The following is an 18,137-nucleotide window of genomic DNA, read 5'->3' on the forward strand; positions in this document are numbered from 1 at the left end:
AAGTTTAAATTACTGCTGTGCTTTTTATCAAGATGAGAACTGAGCAAGGAGCAGGTTTGGGGGATGGGTAAGAAATCAAGAGATCTTTTAACATGTTAAGTTTGCGATGCCTTTTAGACATTCAGTGGAGATGTCAGTCATGTAATTTGATCTGCTCAATGGAGAGATGGGGTTGAAAGTTTAAGTCTGGGACTTCTCAGGGTATAGATGGTATTGAAAGCCAGGTGATCAGGTGAGCTCAGGTAGGGAGAGGGTGTATGTAGGGAATACATGAGGACTCAGGTCAGGACCCTAGAGAACTCCAAAATGTAGAGACTGGGAGGAAATAAAGAAGGAACTACATTTAAGTGGGGCAAAAAAAACCAAACAAACAAAAAAACCAAGAGAGAGTGTTGTTCCAGAAATCAAGTGAATGTGTTTCCATAAAGAGGGAGTATCAGCTGGGCCAAGTGTTACTGAGAAGCTGAGCAAATTGAAGACTGAGAATTGACCATTGGAATTTGCAAGATGGAGGTTGCTGGGACTCGACAAGGGAGTTTCAGTGGAGTTAGAGGGGATAAAGGTTTGGTTTAGAGTGGGTTAAATGGAGGAGCACACTTTGGGGTATGCTGTATCCATTCAGCTATTCAGATTCAGGTTTGGAGAAAGTGGTGGTGTGTTTGATTTGACCTAGGGTGGAGAGTGGGGCACAGGAGATGAAGGTTATACAAGCTCGTAATGCTGGTAATTAATCATGAAATCTAAGCTGTGGAAAGAGGGAAGTAAAGACGTGAGGAGGAAGGGGATACATTTTCTCCCCATTCTCCTATCTCATCCTCAGTTTCTGAGATCTCTAAATTCTGAGTCAATTCTCTTCAAGTATGAGAAGATTCTCATTAAAATATCCTCATCAGCTCTGTAGCCCTCGTTTCTTTCAACTCCATCCAGTCTTGCTGACCTTGAGGGCTTCAAAATATTTTAGCATGCAATAGCATTTCTTCATCTACATGAACAACTGTGTTACGGCACCAGACTCAAGGCCTGTCATTCTCATTGTTTCCTCCCTGGTTTTCAAATCCCACTTCTCCGTAAGAAAAGTATCACCTTGGTGAAGACCTGCTTCTCCTCCAACAGCAGGTGAATAGCATCATCACATTTGCATCCTTTTTAATCCCTTCCTCTCTTTTACTCACATTCTACCAGCTTCCAAGTCCCGTGAATTCTACCTCCTTGGTACTTCCTGAATCACTCTCCTTTATTCCATACCAGATTACTACCACTCTTTTACTTTTTCTTTCTCCTCATCCTGCCTCCGTGTCTTTCCTCTGCTACAGCAGTGGCCTCCAATCTGGTTTCTGGGCTTCTAACCTTGCTTGTCTCCCATTGTTTGTCTACACAGGGCTGTCATACACAGGTGCCCTATAAAAGACACTTGTGGAGAAGGTATATAGGAGCTGAAGTCTGACCTGAGTTCTGAGAGTCAAGCCATGAGCCTTGGACAGAGGTGGCATTTTCCTTTTTTTGTACTTTATCAGCCCCGAGGGTTGCCTTTCTGTTATTCATCCACCAATATGAGTCGTTATTACATAATTTGCACAAAGGAACTCTGTGTGCTAGCTGAGGCCCCACTTCTGCAGTACAGTCAGGACAAGCTTGCAAAAGATACCAGTTACACTGGCCTTTCTGTTCAGAAGGGTATTTCTTTGTCTTTCCAAAGCCTTCGAGGTAAAGTTCAAAGTCATTGAAGATACAGCTCGCAATGTGTTCTCATTATCTACTAATATGTAACAGAGAATTCCAAAGCACAGTGACTTGTGGTACACAGAATAATGGACATTCCAAAAGATTCTCTAATCCCAGGAAACTGTGAATGTTACCTTACATGGTAAAAGGGACTTCACAGATGTGATTAAGATTGAGGACCATGAGATGGGGAGATGATCCTAATCACAAGAGTCCTTACAAGTGGCAGAGGAAGCAGAAGAGTAGGTAAAGGGATGTGATTTGAGGACTTGACCCATCACTCATGGCTTTGAAGAACCAAGGAATGTAGCGGTCTTTAGAAGCCAGGAGTGGCTCAAGCCAGCAGAAAACAGAGATTTCAGTCATACAACCACAAAGAAACAAACTCTATAAACAGTGTGAAGCGGGAAATAAATTCTCCCTTAGAGCCTCCAGAAAGGCATGCAGGCTGCGAATACCTTGCTTCCAGCATGGTGAGACCATACCCATCACTTCTGACCTGAAAAATTGTAAGGTAATAAATTTGTGTTTTTTAAAGCCACTAAGGTTGCTGTGATAGCAATAGAAAACCATTTTGTTATCTCTCTTGATTCTGTGGGTTCACTGGGCTCACCTGGGCAATTTTGCTCCATGTGGTGTCAGCAAGAACCCCAGACCTCTGAGGACTTGACTGGGCTGAGCTCTCCAGGATGGCTTGCTCACGTGACTGGTGGTGACAGTTAGTGTTTGTGACCTGCTAGGAGCTCTGTTGAGGCTGCTGTCCAGAGTGCCTGGCTGTGACCTTCCCATGTGGCTTGGACTTCTCACAGTACAGTGACTGGGTTCTGAGAGGGAGCTTTCCAGATTGAGCATTCCAAGAAACCCAGTCAGAAGCTGCCAGGGTTCTTATGACTCAAGCAGGCCTGGAATTGGCAAAGTGTCACTTCAGTGAAGTTCTACTTGGTCAACCAAGATTCACTGTGGGAATGTGCTACACAAAGGTGTGATTACTGAGAGACCTGCTACACTGGGGTCAGTTCTGGGAGACTAGCTACCACACAAGGTAACTCTTTTTTCATCTGCAGCTTCATCTTAATCTTATTCCTCTTGGCCCATGCACCGTTGATGCTCTGCTCAGGCCTAATGGAACTAGGAACTAGGGATTTTCACACCTTTTCAGCTTTGCACCTGTTGATGCTTTATGGCGAGAATCTTCCCATGCCCTATAAAACTGACACAATTCCAACGTGTGGGATTTCCCCCACACCACCAAGCAATTCTTTACACCAGCTGGGTGTCCTACAGTTCAACTCAGTTCTGACACTACCTAGCCAGAGGTAGCATCAGATTTTGCCACTTAAGGGCTCAGCTCCACAAGACTGCCCACAGACTCCAAACATGAGTCCAGGTCGTCAGCTGTGCATCTGATCGACTGACTAGAGATGGGAATTTTCACAGACTCCCCTCCTTGGGTTCAATTAATTTGCTAGAGCAGCTCACAGAACTCAGAGAAACATTTTATGTACTAGATTACTGGTTTATTGTAAGAGGCTATCACTCAGGAACAGCTAGATGGAAGAGATGCAAAGGGCAAGGTATGGGTAAAGGGAGGATGGAATTTCCATGCCTTCTCTGAGCTGGTCACTGTCCCCACATCTGCAAGTGTTCACCAGCCCAGAAACTCTTCAAACCCTGTCCTTTTTGGTTTTTATGGAGGCTTCATTGTATAGGCACAATTCATTAAATGTAGGCCATCAGTAATTTAACTTAATCTCCAGCTCCTCTCCCTCCCAGGAGGTAGGAGGTGGGACTGAAAATTTCAGCCCTCCAATCACACGGTTAGTGCCCCTGGCAACCTGTGCCCACCCTTAGGAGATCTCTGGGGCTTTCCCAAAGTCTCCTCATTAACATAACAAAAGGCACCTTTAGGGCTCTCAACAGTTAGGAAAGTCTCAGTGTTTTAGGAACTGTGTGCCAGAAGTGTGAGGAAGGCCAAATAAGATTTATTATAAATCACAACGATCACATCTTCCTTACCCGCCTAATTATAGCTCATCTTTAAGACACACTTCCGCTATCATCTCCTCCAGTAAACCATCCCCATCTTAGGTTAGGTGCCCGTAATGATGATTTTCTCTACACACCATCCTGCCCTTACATCTATGGAAGAATACGAGTGTGTCTTAATTCTCACTGACTTACTTGTCTGTATTTTTAAAAAATCAGGCCATAAGCTCCTCAGAAGAGTGCATTTTGTACTCTCCGATTCCCCAGACGGACCTAGTATAGATGGCACAAAGAAGGGTCTCAGTAAATGTTGGCTGACAGAGTAGTAATTGAACAATTCTCTGCATATATTTATTACTTACCACAAAACGAAAATGTACCCAACATGACATTGTACAAATGTCCTGGTTTCAACCATGCACAAAATTATGTATGCATGAGGGCGGGAACTAAAAAGGAAGGGAAATGCCCATAATCAGTTGGAACTGTGGGTATCTTTTTATTTTTCTCTTTAATGTTCTAATATCATAACGCTGCCACTGTTAAAATAAATGAAAATGTGTAGACATCTGGTTCCAAAGCGTCAACAGCCTTGTCACTTGCAGCACGGACCGCTGATTGGCTTAACCTGGTAGTTTCTTAGAAATGCAGACTCTCAGACCTCACCCCAGACCTACAGCATTAGAACCTGCATTTTAGCGAGACCCCCCGCCCCCGTGATTTTGTATGCGTATGGAAGTTTGCGAAGAACACGACCCTCAATACAGTCCTTCACCCTTTCCTTTATTAAATTTACGGCCATTTGTTTAACAGACCTTTTTGCAAAGATTCCGAGGACAACACGATAAACCGAGCTTATTCACATCTCTGCCAGGGCTTTCTGCGCCTCCTGAGCTCGGTTCTATCAGCCCCTTCTAGCAATCTAGAGTGGGTAGTGGGCTGCGCACAGGGGAGTCGCCGCGCAGGTCGCGCCGCGCAGCACGGCAGGGCCGCCGGCCGCAGCCTCCAGGCCCGCGGCGCCGCATCTCCCCGCGCCGGGCACGGTGGCGCGCGCCTGTAATCCCAGCTTCCCGGGAGGCTGAGGTCGGCGGATCGTGGGTGCCCGGGGGTTCGGGACTACCGCGCTGTGTAGAGCGGGCGTCCGCACCGGGCCTGGCACCAACATGGGGCTCCCGGGGGAGCCCGGGGGTACCAGGTTGTCTAAGGAGGGGGGGACCCGGCCCAGGCCGGACACGGAGCAGGTCAAACTCCCCGTGTTGGGCGGCGGTGGGACCGCGCCTGCGAGCAGTGCCTGCAGTTCTGCCCGGACATCCGACGAGACCCGGTCTCTTTTGTTTAATCTTCCCTGGGTTCTCTTTTTGAAGACTCGTTTTTCCCCAGCATTATTTTTGCACACAGCAGACCACCTAACTTCACGGAGTACACGGGGCGGCGTACATACTACTGTTAAAAGATAAACTGAGGCATATTAAAATTTTTAAGATTTTACTTGAGCAAAAATCGATTCCAATCGAGCAGCATCCAATCTAGCAGGTAGGGAGGAGTTCCGAGGAGCCCTACAAAATGAAAGACTTTAGTAGGCAGAAGGGAGCAGGAACAAGGAAGTTATACTAGGCAAAAAAGCAGGTTGGCTATTGCTAGGTTACTTTCCTTTAGGGGGGTGGCAGGAGTCTATCAGACAGATAACCTAACTAGTAGTGCTGATCAGGTGATTCCTGATTGAATGGTTTTAGATTACATTTCTAGAGGGCAGAGGCCCTACTTAGATCTAGGTTTGGTGACAATGAGGCTTAGCATAAATGACTCCATTTGGGGCCTGTCTTTTTTTTTTTTTTTTTTTAACACTAGTGTATACTTTATCTTTAGGTTTTGCACACAAAGGGTGTGCAAAAGGGTGGTGTAGTCAGTCCACACTGGAAGAAGCTCTTCTTAGTGACTTATTATCCTGGGGATTTCTCCACCCTGCAATCAGCCTTTCCCAAAACAGTAAGGCTGTACTGCATTTTGTAAATACTGCTGCATTATATTGCATTGCATGACAATTGTATAATCCAAGACAGATTTGCCACAGGTCTGAACTTCCAAGTTTTTTCAGGAACTTCTCACTCAAAAACCTGTACACAAATGTTCTTCCTGGATTGGACAAAAGACCTAAAGAGACATTTCACCAAAGCAGATATATGGATGGCAAATAAGCACATGGAGAGGTTTTCAACATCATTAGCCACTGAGGAAATGCAAATTACAACCACAATGAGATGTCACTGTATACCTATCAGAATGGCTAAACTAAAACTAGTAACAATGCCAAGTGTTGATGGATGAGGCTATATACATTGCTAGTGGGAATGTAAAATGGTGCAGCCACTCTGGGAAACACTTTGACAGTTTCTTTAAAAACTAAACATGCAAGTACCATGCCACCCAGAAGTTGCACTCCTGGACATTCAACCCAGAGAAATGAAGACTGATGTTTATACAAAAACCTATCCTCAAATATTTATAGCAGATTTATTCATAATAGTAAAAAGCTGGAAACAACCCAAGTGTCCTTTAATGGGGAATGTTCAAACTGTGGTAAACTCATACCACAGAATAGCATTCAGTAATAAAAAGGAATGAACTATTGAAGCACTCAACAACCTGGATGAATTTCCAAAGAATTACAGTGAGTGCAAAAAGCCAATCCCAATAGGTTACATACTATATGTTTCCATTTATATAACATTGTTGAAATTACAAAATTATAGAAATGGACAACAGACTAGTGGTGGCCAGATGTTGGGGGGGGCAGGAGGAAAGTGGCTGTGGCTATAAAAGGGCAACATGAGGATCCTAGTGGTGATGGAAATGTTCTGTATCTTGACTTTATCAATATCAATACCCTGCTCCTGATATTGCATTATAGTTTTGCAAGATGTCACCATTGGGGGCAACTCAGTAAAGGGTACATGAGATATTTCTGTATTATTTCTTAAAATTGCAGGTGAATCTACAATTATGCATAATTTAAAAATTGAATTAAAAAAAGACAGAGGTCAGGACACTGAGATGCAGCCATTTCTAAAGAGTCCTTAGAAGTGGGGGAGAGGGAAGATGGAAACAGAACAGCTGGAGAGTACAGAGAAGAAAACGTCCAAGGAAGACTGATTCAGGAAGGATGAGTTGTCAATAGTTTGTGTCCTGCACAGAATTAAGTTTAGGGCCAAAAAAAGAGACAAAGCATTAGAAACTTGGGAAGTTGATGGTAATGGTTTCCTAGGTTTGGAAGGCAGACCTCAGCTGGCAAGCAACTGATGAGGCAAGGAAGTGGAGGCAAATACTGTTCCTTTAACAAGTTTGGTGGTGGCTGGAAGGAAAGATTCTGGGGAAGAAGCATGAGGGCCGGACAGGAGGGCATGTGTTCTTTTTTTTGTTGTCTGAAGATGGACATGCAGGCATTCTGTAGTTTGAGGAGAGGCAGGTAAGAGGGAGAATCAAAGACACGAGGGCAGAATGGAATCGGGAGAAGGGTCAAAAGCTCAGATGGAATATCCATTAGCCTTGGAAATGAGGGAAAATTTTCCTCTGAGTAGGAAGGAAGAGGTTGGGATATGTGAAGAACTACCAAATTAGGAGGTAGGGAAAAAGGGAGCTACAGGAATATCATGACTCTCTTCTCTCCTTCAAGGCTCAGGCTCAGTTTACCATGCACCCTGCACGCCGCCCCGCCACCGCCCTTCCAGCCAGGAGCCACCTCTTCAATTCAACTCAGATGAGTTCATTTTCCAGGAATCTTTCCTTCAGTTCTCCTGCCATGCCTCTCTCTTTCTCTTTAGAGTTGCCTAGGAGTCCACTTAATAAATATTTATTGAAGGAACATGACGTCGAGAATAAAATGCAATTGGTATTCCTCATATTAAACTTCTCTTTTCCATATCTATCTGGATGACCTGTCTCCTTTGCATTAGAAGCTGGCAGAGAATAAGATTGGGGGAAAGGGAGATCATGAAGTAGAAATGAACAGGAGAAAGAGGAGTACTTTGGGGTCTCTTGACTTTGGCTTACGGTTGTTGGAATAATTCCATGGGAATGAAGAAGGGATAGGTTTGAAGAAAGAGGAACATAGTATGAGTGGAACAGAGCCCGAACCAAGAAAGAAGACACACACTAAATATTACAAAGAAGGGAAAGTAGCTTTCCTTCTGCACGTTTGGATCTACTTCTTTTATTTTGTGAGATGTAGAAGCCCATCCCTAGGCTACTCTGACTGGAAGAATCGTTTTATTGCACAACCCTCTGTCTTCTTTTATGAATTTGAGAAAAAAGTTGCGTCGTGTTTTGGTATGTTCTTGCTTGCAATTTGTTTAATCAGCGTTTTAATGTGGTTTGCGAAAAGAGTCACGCCGAATCCCGGGGTCGAAGCACGAACCTCTATATCTCCAGCCTAACGCTCGCCCAGCTGAGCTACTTCGACTCCGCCCACTACATCTTCAAATAATGTCTTATGACTTTATCCTCTGTCTTTTTATTCACTAAATATAAAGAATTTGATAAGCATCATCATAAACACTTTGAGGAAACCAAAGATAAATTTAAAAACGGTTTTCATCCTCGAATGGCTCACCAATTTATGAGGAGAAAGATAAGAAGACAGTTACAAATTAATGTCATAAGAACTGCCGTAACGACTTAGTTAAATCTACAATTTATTCCTGAGTAAATCCACACGTCTGGAGCAGGGAAGGAGACTCTATGCAGCTACGTGGCCCCGATTACTCCTTCTTGGGCGTTGCCACATCTTCCCCTTGTCCAGATTTTATTGGTTGGTGCGGAACAGGAGGTTCATGTATAAAACGAATGGGATCTTGCATTGCCTTATTGAATATTCAGAAAAGGAGTGACGCATGCATACGTATGGAGCATTAGCTTTGTAGCATTATTTTGAGAGCGTTTCACTAACTTCCCTGGTGGTCTAGTGGTTAGGATTCGGCGCTCTCACCGCCGCGGCCCGGGTTCGATTCCCGGTCAGGGAAAATGTTTTTTCCTCTCGGCTTTCGCGAAACCAAGGGGGAAACTTGTAAATAAGACTAAAAGTTGAAGTGTATACAAGTTTAATTTTCATGAGGCATTTTCTGCCTAGAAACTCTGCAACGTTTTTGATATTCAACCGCAAAATCACAAATGATGTAAATTTCAGTTATTTACAAAATTTTGTTAATGAGCACGCTACCTGACATTGACCAAAAAGCTCGCCACTATCCTGAATGCTTCAAAATTTTAATTATTCAGTTGGATGGTCCAGTGAGCAGGAAATTTTGGAGGCAACTGATTAGCTTTAGGAGTTGGTTGAGATTAGCATAACACTTTGTAAAGAGAGTTACGAATGAAGATGAGACGGAAGAAATCGGGAAGTTATTTCCTGGAAGTTTGCCTTGGCTGGTTGTGGGCGAGTTTCTGAATTCCCGAAAGCGGCTGGAATTGTGAAACCCACTCTCTCCGGCGGGTTTTCTAGTTTCACTGATCCAGCTGGGAGAAGGGGGATCGGCCTAGAAATACTGACACGGTAACTTAATCTTGGATCAAGGCGGTCTCCGGACTGCCTGATCTCCCCAGCGCCTCCACCTGTTTTCTGCTATGAATTTACAATCTGTCTGGGGTTTTCTAAGAGAGGAAATAGGGGAAGGCCATATTATTAACGGAAAACTGCTGTCAAAAAACTAAGAAACAGGCAAACGATGTATTCAGCATCTCTGAATGCGCACCTGAGAAATTTACTGACAGCTACTTGAGAAAAAGCAGATTCTGTTATCCTTCTGACTTTTGACAAGGTTTGATGCCTTTGTGCTAATTCGCTCCTGTCTGACGGTATTGGGGCACGAATCTTTGTTACATAGTTTGTCTAAATAGCAGCCACAGAAGTATTACTTATTATTTCCTTCTCATTTCTTATAAAAGTTCAATGCACATATGAATTCTCCACAAGCTTCCAAACAAAGATCATGGTGACCCTGATCTTACTCTACCAACAGATGGGGACACGATGTTTTTATGATCATGTTAAATGAAGCAGTAATACTCTTTTTCTAACTAATTGCACATTCCCTGCTCTCCCCCAACCCCCATATATAAATTCACAAATTCCAAAACCTCTTTGAGATGGGACACTCCTTTGTCATCTTGCCAATACTCTCCTTGAGTTAATACACTTTGACACCTATGTAAGATCAATTTGTCTAAGAAATTTTGTTTTGCCATAAGTATAAAAGTAGTATAGTTTGTCAAATTTCTGTATATACTGAAGCTGTTCTGTTTCTTTCTGCTTAGTGTTTCACAGGAAATCAACCTTATAGGGCTGATGGCAATCACTCCTGAACAACATCCTCTTTTAATGATGTCATATTTTGTCTCCTCTATATGCAGCAAGAATCCTTTGCTTCATTTAGTTTTATATGTCTGTTTTTAGGGAGGAGTCTGGGTAGAACCCCTGAATGTGTTTAATCGTTTTCTAAATTTTAAAACTTTCCTACACAAACCTAATTGGATTAGAGACAAAGGATTCTTCTTCGAAAGTGATGTGACTTCTTTTTTTATTCTTCTGTTATGAGCTATTACTTATTCTCCATGGGGGGGGGGGAATCTCTAATCTGTATTTTAGCACAGTAGGTTCTGTGCTCATGATACTGTTACCTAATTACTTGTCAACTCAGAGAGAAAATGGCAAAAATATAACAAAACCAAAATCCACATAAGTACAAGAGGAAAGAGGGAGAACTTGAATGACTATAAGAAAAAGGACAACAGTTGGGGGTCAGTAAATCAATCTTAAGGGCCAAGGTAGGTTTGCACTACACTAGTCCCTATGGAAGATGAAAAATGAGCAAGGCACGCTCCTATCTCTCAATTAACATCCCTAAACCCCAGTTTTCCCATCTGTAAAAGGGGAATAAAAAATCTACTGTATAGGGCTTCCCTGGGGCGCAGTGGTTGAGAGTCCGCCTGCCCATGCGGGGAACACGGGTTCGGGCCCCCGTCCGGAAAAATCCCACATGTCGTGGAGCGGCTCGGCTCGTGAGCCATGGCCGCTAAGCCTGAGCGTACAGAGCCTGTGCTCCGCAACGGGAGAGGCCACAACAGTGAGAGACACGTGTACCTCAGAAAAAAAAAAATCTACCTCATAGATTTGTTATGGGGAGTAATGCGCAAAAAGTGCTCAGCCATACTATATCCTAATCCATGTGATTTTATTATTATTATTATTATTTTTATTACATTTGTGGTGCTTAGGCTGAGTGGAGGAGACAGATATTGTGAACAAGTTTTCCATTGGGCAGAAAGAGTAATCTGCTAAGAAAAAAAAGTGTGGAAAATCACGGTGGTGTGTGTGTGTGTGAGAGAGAGAGAGAGAGAGACAGAGACAGAGACAGAGACAGAGAGACAGAGAGAGGGAGAGAGATTCGGAGGCAGGGTGGAGAACTGACTTATTTGAAGTGGGCTTTGAAGAATGAGCAAGGTTTCTGTGAGTGAATGAGGAGGAGACCGGCATTCCAGGACAAGGGATCAGGGGAAGCAAAGCGAGGAATTGTGAAAGCTCCTGGATCGTTCAGGACTTTGAAATCCGAACTCTTTGAATTCTGAACTAAAATTTGGAAATTCTCTGCTGCTGATGGGATGGCATAGGTTTTCAATGTCAAGCTTTCTGGCCATACCCGGTGAAGCTAGAATTACACTTCTGTATATGTTCCGATGGCAATTGCTGACAAGTCCACCTCCTAAAGGTGCAGAGTTGCTTCCCAGACATTTTCTCAAGTCGGTCGGTCCTGAGGAACTAATTTTAAATGCTTTCCCATCAATTTAGTCTCTAAAGAGAAGGTCATCAGAGTTCCCTGTTCGACTTCCAGGAACCTGTGAGGGTGGTTCCAAATCTCACTCTGACGCCCGGCCTACCCAACTGTCGGACTGAAGCTGTGGGTTCCCCAAGACTGAACTAGAACCAGCGAGAGGCAGTCCTCCCCGCTTCCTAGAGAGTACACACTGAGCTGACAGTTGGATAGAGGGTACTAGAAAGTGCCTCTCCAGGGACCGGGAAGAGGGATATATTTGTATACCGTTTAGATGCTTTGTTCTGTGTGGCGTAGGCCTTTAGTCCTTGCAGGGATTGTCACCTGAGGACCACGGTTGGGCTCATTATTTCTCGGAATGTTAGAATCATAGATCCGGAAACCGTCAGGTAGCGGCAGCTGACGGGGGCCTCACCACCATCACCCGAACCGGACCGTGGGGGCTTTGGGAGAAGCCCTCCTCTTCTTTTCATTCTCCTTCTCCTCTTTCTCCTTTCTTCCACTTTTCACCCCTGGCTCCTTCAGGAATCTGTGTCTTCCCTCCGGGAGCGGGCCTGTGGGGTGCGGAAGGGGTTGCAGGTGCAATCCCGACCCCAGCCGCCCTCCACCCAAACTTTTCCTTGTTAGGCTTCTCGCCAGGCTTGTCTCACTCCAGCCCCCGCATTCCTCCGCGTATTCGTAAATTCCTCCAAGCAGGCCTTTCCAGAACTAAGTTAGCTCCTTCAGCCAAGTGCGAACCCAGCCCTCCTTCATTCACAACACTGAGTTGTAATGACTAGATGAATGTTTGCCTTCCCTGGTAGCTCTGAGGGTGAGGACAGCAATGGTCAGGTGTTTCTGCTGAATATCCAGTGCACAGCTTAGTGCCCAGGTACCCAGTAGGCACTTGGTCAATACTTGTTGAATGAATGAGTGGACTCCTGATGCCCACTCCTTGATATAGTCACTTTATCTCAATTTATTTCTTCATTTTTCTGTTTCCCCCCTCTTGGTTTATCATGTAGGAATGTGAGCACTAGAAAGAGAAAATTGGTCTCTGAATTGATGCCTTCGATGGATCAAGATGACGCGGATGAAGCATTGAACCAGTTAGCACCTAGCGGGAGGGTACCATTCTGTGTCTCTGAGGGTTAAAGTTGTCACAAAGTGGTCAGTTTCCATCAAACTCTGTCCATCTTGCCCTCAGAGATCCAGAACTGGTGGGAGTACATAGTCTTATAGTGGGGAGGAGACTGCTGTTGTGAGGAACTGAGAGAGAGAACCAGGGAGAGGGCTCAGAATAACACAGCGGGTGAGAAAAGAGGCTCCTAGCTTGGGATATATGGAGAAACTGGGGAAAGTGAGGCTTTAGCAAGCGTAGGGGTAACTATGTTGTTTTTACTCTCTTGAGAATCCTTTTTCTTAGTGATTTTCCTAAGGTAATCTCCTTAGGAAATAACACTGGTAATTGCTAAAGTATTGCAGCTAAGGATAATGAGATACTACTAAATCAATTTTTTACTTTTTATTTTCTTAGAAAGAGAAGGCCATTGAAGACAAAGCAGAGAGAGAGAGAGATTCGTAGATGCCAACTTTGAAGATTGGAGAGATGTGGCCACAAACCAAGGAATGCCAGCAGCCACCTGAATTTGAAAGAGTCAAGGAAACAGATTTTCCCCTAGAGTCTCCAGAGGAAGGTTGGCTCTGAGGACACCTTGATTTGGGAGGTGATACAGATTGGACTTCTGGCCTCCAGAATTGTGAGAGAATAAATTTCTGTTGTTTTAAGTCACACAGTTTGTGCTAATTTGTTACAGTAGGCACAGGAAATGAACACCCATGCACTATGCAATAAACTCCATATGAGCAACTCTAGTATAGGAATTTGTAAGAAAGCCTAGTTTTCATTGGAATAGTGGATAAATACACTATCAGCATTGACTTTCTTGGAGATGAATGCCAAAACAAACAGAAACTCCAGAGTTAGCTAACTTTTTCTATCGAGATATTATTTTTGACATAATCTGCACAATGTGTTCTTGTTTTATGACACCCTTGTCTGAGCCAAAACTTTTAAGTCAGGGACACCCACGCCCCACCGTCTGCCCTAAGACAGCAACTTTATCAATGTATTGCATTATGTTATGACGGCAACTATGTATATATATTTTGCCATTTCAAATGAGTTGGTTTAATTCCAGGTGGAACAGAATTCAGGGTAGAACAAAGACTTAAGAACACACTTTGGCAGGATTCTGGGCTGGGTTTATGCAGATTTCATAGCTAAGGCAGCAATGGCTGAGAAGAACGAAAGACAAGATGAGCCACTGTATGTTTTTTTTTTTTTTACAAAAGTTTATTCTTAAATGTACAGTAGGTTCCAAGACAACGCTTCATTCTAGCTAAAGGTGGCAACAGATGTTATGGCAGGGAATCCAGATGTTTAAACAGGAATGGAATTAAGGATCATCATAGCCTCAGACACAAGGAACAGCTTACTTTCTGCCAGACTTCTTAATTCCACCTGTGGCCAGGGGGGGGCCTCTCCCCACGGCCTTCGCTTTTAGCTCCTCGAGTTTCTTCTGCTCCTCCTCTTGTTTCTGCTTGAATGCCTTATTTTCCTCGTCCACCTCCTTAGCTTGCTTCTTGGGCTGCTTCAGGGGATTCTTCTTGCCACCTTCGCGGCCCGACCGCAACTATACTTTTAAATGATTCGAATCTTGGCGTTTCAAAATGAACCGCCCAACGCCTTTGGTCCTAGGGGCCCTTCTGCAGAGACCGTGGTCCTCCTGAGGACTGTGCTCTCTGCGCCTTTCGTCGGGTTGCCTTCCTTTCCTAGAGTCCCCTCGGGAGGAGCCCAAACCACTCCCGGACTCGCTCAGCTGTGTCGCGGCTCGGGCTGGACATCCCCATCCACGGCGGACCTGAAACCCACCCGGGCCCCGCGGCCCAAAGGGGCGGGAGTCTCGGATGCCCTGGTTTCCTCCCGCCCTAATCCCAGCTGTGGGGAAGCAGGGTGTCAGGGGTCAGGATGGGTGGTGGCTGAACACCAGGCAGAAGTTCTATGGAAGTATTAGTGGGAAGAACGCCAGAAAAGAGTCCCGGGTGGGAAACGTATGCGGGAGTTGGAAGGGGAGGACTTTCACTCCTAGGGAAAATGTGGAAAGAAGAGCAAGCCGGAAGTGGTAGCGTGGCCGAGCGGTCTAAGGCGCTGGATTAAGGCTCCAGTCTCTTCGGGGGCGTGGGTTCGAATCCCACCGCTGCCAAGTGTGTATTTTTCTTAAAACTTCCTAGTGTTAGACGTCCTTTCTTCACGCCCAATGTGGACAGTTCTAACATACTACAAAGTCGGTCCCTATCTTCCCCTCTTTTGACTTCTGTTTACCCAGGGGCCATAGATAACTGCCCTAGAACAATGCTCAACCGAAAATAACCGCTCAAATAATCTATTTGTCTATTTCAGCAGCCAGTATATTCTAGGCCCTGCGGATGCAGGAATCAAGTAACACGAACAAAAAGTGCTTTTATGCATACAGTCTTTATTACAAACAAATGAATAGATGTCAGATTCCTGGGAAAGCCCTTGTAATTCAATACAAATCCTGCCAGTGCCTCCGAAGGAATAATTTATGTTCAAAATAATCACTGTTCTTCCTCCAGCCTCTCTGCAGCGCACTTTGTGTTTGGAACCCTAGTTATTCAGACGCGAGAAGAGGCTCTGGAAAGCGCCAGCACCTCGTCCCGCAGCTGCCGGACACATCGCACCAGCGCTAGGTGACTTCGCCCCTCTGGGCGGTTTCGAGTTCAGCTGCATCCAACACCTCTGTGGCTTGGGGTGGGCGCTCTCTTTGCTCTGAGCAGATCCTCGTGTCTCTTTCTCATCCTCCAGGACTTAGCTTGGAAATTGTTTCCGCCCTATCTCCCCCTCTCCCTCCTGCCAGCTCCAAGTTCCTTGCCTTCATGGAACTTACAGCGTAGTGGGGTTCATGTAATAGACGAGTTATTGCCCAAATATGGTTGAGTCTCTACCAAAAAAAAAAAGTTCTCTATGTGAGGACTTTGAATGAAGTTCCAGATTTAAGAGAATTTGTCAACCTAGTAGGTATCTCACAGCATATCATTGTGGTCAAAACTCCTTAATTACTGAGACTGGACAATTTTTCTGTGTTTGGTCATCATCGTTTTTCAGTTTTCTGTGAAATACTTCATGCTTTTTGCCTATTTTTGGGTTGTCTTTTGCTTATTGACTCATAGGAGTGTTTATATTAAGTTGAAACATGTTAAATTGCCACTATTCAACCTCTTTGGCAATTCATGGGATTCAACATAAAATATTTTAGATAATAATTTGCCAAGTATATTTGTTCCAAGTATCTTTTTCATTTCATGAGACAATTGTATTTTCACTTTCCTTATGGTGATTTTGAAAAAATAATTCTTCATTTTAATCTAGTTGAATTTATCAGAAAATTAAATTACTTTCCTTAAAATTAACCTTTTTTTGGTGTCTTGTTTGAGAAATATTTTCTTGACCTGAGGGCATACAAATATTTTCCAAAACTTACTTGTAAAAGACAAAATTTTACCTTTTACAGTCTTGGCTATTCTTGGCCAAGAATTACATATATTTTTTAATTAAACTTTTTATTTTATATTGGAGCATAGTTGATTAACAATCTTGTGGTGGTTTCTGGTGTACAGCAAAGTGATTCAGTTATACATTTTTCCATTTAGGTTGTTACATAATAATGAGCAGAGTTCCCTGTGCTACACAGTAGGTCCTTGTTGGTTATCCATTTTAAATATAGCAGTGTGTACATGTCAATCCCAAACTCCCTAACTATCCCTTTCCCCCACGCTTCCCGCCTTGGCCAAGAATTATATTGCATTTCAACATAAATTTTAGAATCAATTTGTCAATTACCATAAAAACCCACCCTTGGGATTTTTACTTAGGTTGCAATGAATGTATAGATCAATTTTGGGGAGAACTGACATCTTTATAACACTGAGTCTTCCAATCCATGAAGAAGTATAGTCTTAGACAAAAATAGCCAAGTCAGTCTTGAAAAATAATAACAAAGCAGTAGGACTTACCCTACAGATGTCAAGATACTTTAAAGCTATAGTAATTAAGCAGTTTTGCATTGGTGTAGGGCTAGACAATAGACCAATGGAACAAAGGCCAAGATGTCTAGACTCCACCCTCACCAACCCATCTTCAATATGATCATTGTCTTCCTATTGCTATGATCCTGACACCAGCTTTAAAAACTCTCCATTAACTCTCAATCCCATAGTAAGAAACCCTAAATTGAACTCCAGGAATCTTATGATATTTCCTGAACATTTAGAATGAACATTGTGAAAAGGCAATGAAGAAATTTCAGATATTTTACCTAGTGGAAAGAGAAGCTTTTGTCTTGAAATTGTTGAAGGACTACCTTGTGAGCAATCGGTTAATCTTACTCTGCAATTATCCCAGGGCATAGAACTACAGTCCATAGGTAGGAGCTAAGAAAGACACTTCTGTACATTTGTGGTTCTAATTCTGAAATCTGTATTTTATCACCCTTTTAAAAACTGAGTGAAATGGGCATTCTTTACTTCTTCTGTACAGGTAAAGTGAAAACAATCTCATGGTATCAATGTTCATGGTGAAATTTTTCTGTCTTTCCATTTAGAATTAATTAGGCTTAAAAAAGTGAGTTTTATCTGGTGATTTTTCTAAGAAATAACTAAATCAACAACTCTTGTTTTAGTAACTTCACAATTATAACTACAAGAATCTTAGGGTTTCAAGAAACACTAACATGTTTGATTATTCAACTATGCATCTGATCTTTGAATTCCTTCTACATTATGCCTGTCTACCAAACTTACAACTGTATAGCAGAGTCTATTCCACCTTAGGATCCCTTCTAAATGATTTTTTCCACAGGTAAAATATCTGAAACTCCTTCAATGTTTTTTTTCATGATGTTCATTTTAAGTGTCCAGGAAGTATCAAAAGATTCCTGGAGTTCAAGATAGTAATTTGGGATTTCTTACTGCAGGACTGAGAGTCAGTTGGGAGTTTTAAAAGCAGCTGTACACCTAAAACAACCAAAATATTGTAAATCAGCTATACTTCAATAAAAATAAATAAAATTTTTTTAAAAAGCAGGTGTCAAGATCATAGGAATATTTTAGGGAGACAATGGTCATGTTGAAGATGGACTGGTGAGGATGAAGTCTAAAAGTCTTCTATTTGGGCTCAGTACAGAGGCTTCTCAACTTTCACAGAGGAATGTCAGGCTTGCCACCCCTTCCAGTTAACTGGTGTCTGAAGAACATGACTCCCTGATCAATAACACAAAACATCAACACTCCAGGACTGTCCAGAATTTAAACTGGAATTGAAATCTTGCCAGATTCTGTTAAAAGACTGACTGAAGAAGTGACTTGAAAGGATGCACTGGAGGGTTCTCATGATGGGCTAAGGACTTTGAGTCCAAAATCCAAATGAACCTCATGGCCTGTGGGTAAAAAAACATCCTGAACATGTGTATACATTTTCCAAAAGCATATACATGCTGTTGTAATTAACAAAACCTCAGATTTTCTAGGAGAACATGACAACATTTTGCC

The 18,137-nt window shown here is 43.2% G+C and overlaps 1 protein-coding gene and 2 non-coding genes across 3 annotated transcripts; 2 read left to right on the plus strand and 1 right to left on the minus strand.

The window, feature by feature from the left end:
- Positions 1-8,651: 8,651 nt before the first annotated feature.
- Positions 8,652-8,723, plus strand: TRNAE-CUC (transfer RNA glutamic acid (anticodon CUC)). The gene has a single exon. It is a non-coding gene; the product is annotated as a tRNA-Glu (tRNA).
- A 5,279-nt stretch (positions 8,724-14,002) lies between these two features.
- On the minus strand, positions 14,003-14,414 carry LOC132432947 (translation machinery-associated protein 7-like). The gene is made up of 2 exons (XM_060023807.1): positions 14,382-14,414; positions 14,003-14,203 (listed from the first exon to the last, which is right to left on the minus strand). The coding sequence occupies exons 1-2, from the start codon at positions 14,412-14,414 to the stop codon at positions 14,003-14,005; spliced, it is 234 nt and encodes a 77-aa protein (XP_059879790.1).
- Positions 14,415-14,691: 277 nt separating this feature from the next.
- TRNAL-AAG (transfer RNA leucine (anticodon AAG)) lies at positions 14,692-14,773 on the plus strand. The gene has a single exon. It is a non-coding gene; the product is annotated as a tRNA-Leu (tRNA).
- The last annotated feature ends 3,364 nt before the right edge of the window (positions 14,774-18,137 follow it).

This window comes from Delphinus delphis, chromosome 10, assembly GCF_949987515.2.
Source record: "Delphinus delphis chromosome 10, mDelDel1.2, whole genome shotgun sequence".
Taxonomy (NCBI): domain Eukaryota; kingdom Metazoa; phylum Chordata; class Mammalia; order Artiodactyla; family Delphinidae; genus Delphinus; species Delphinus delphis.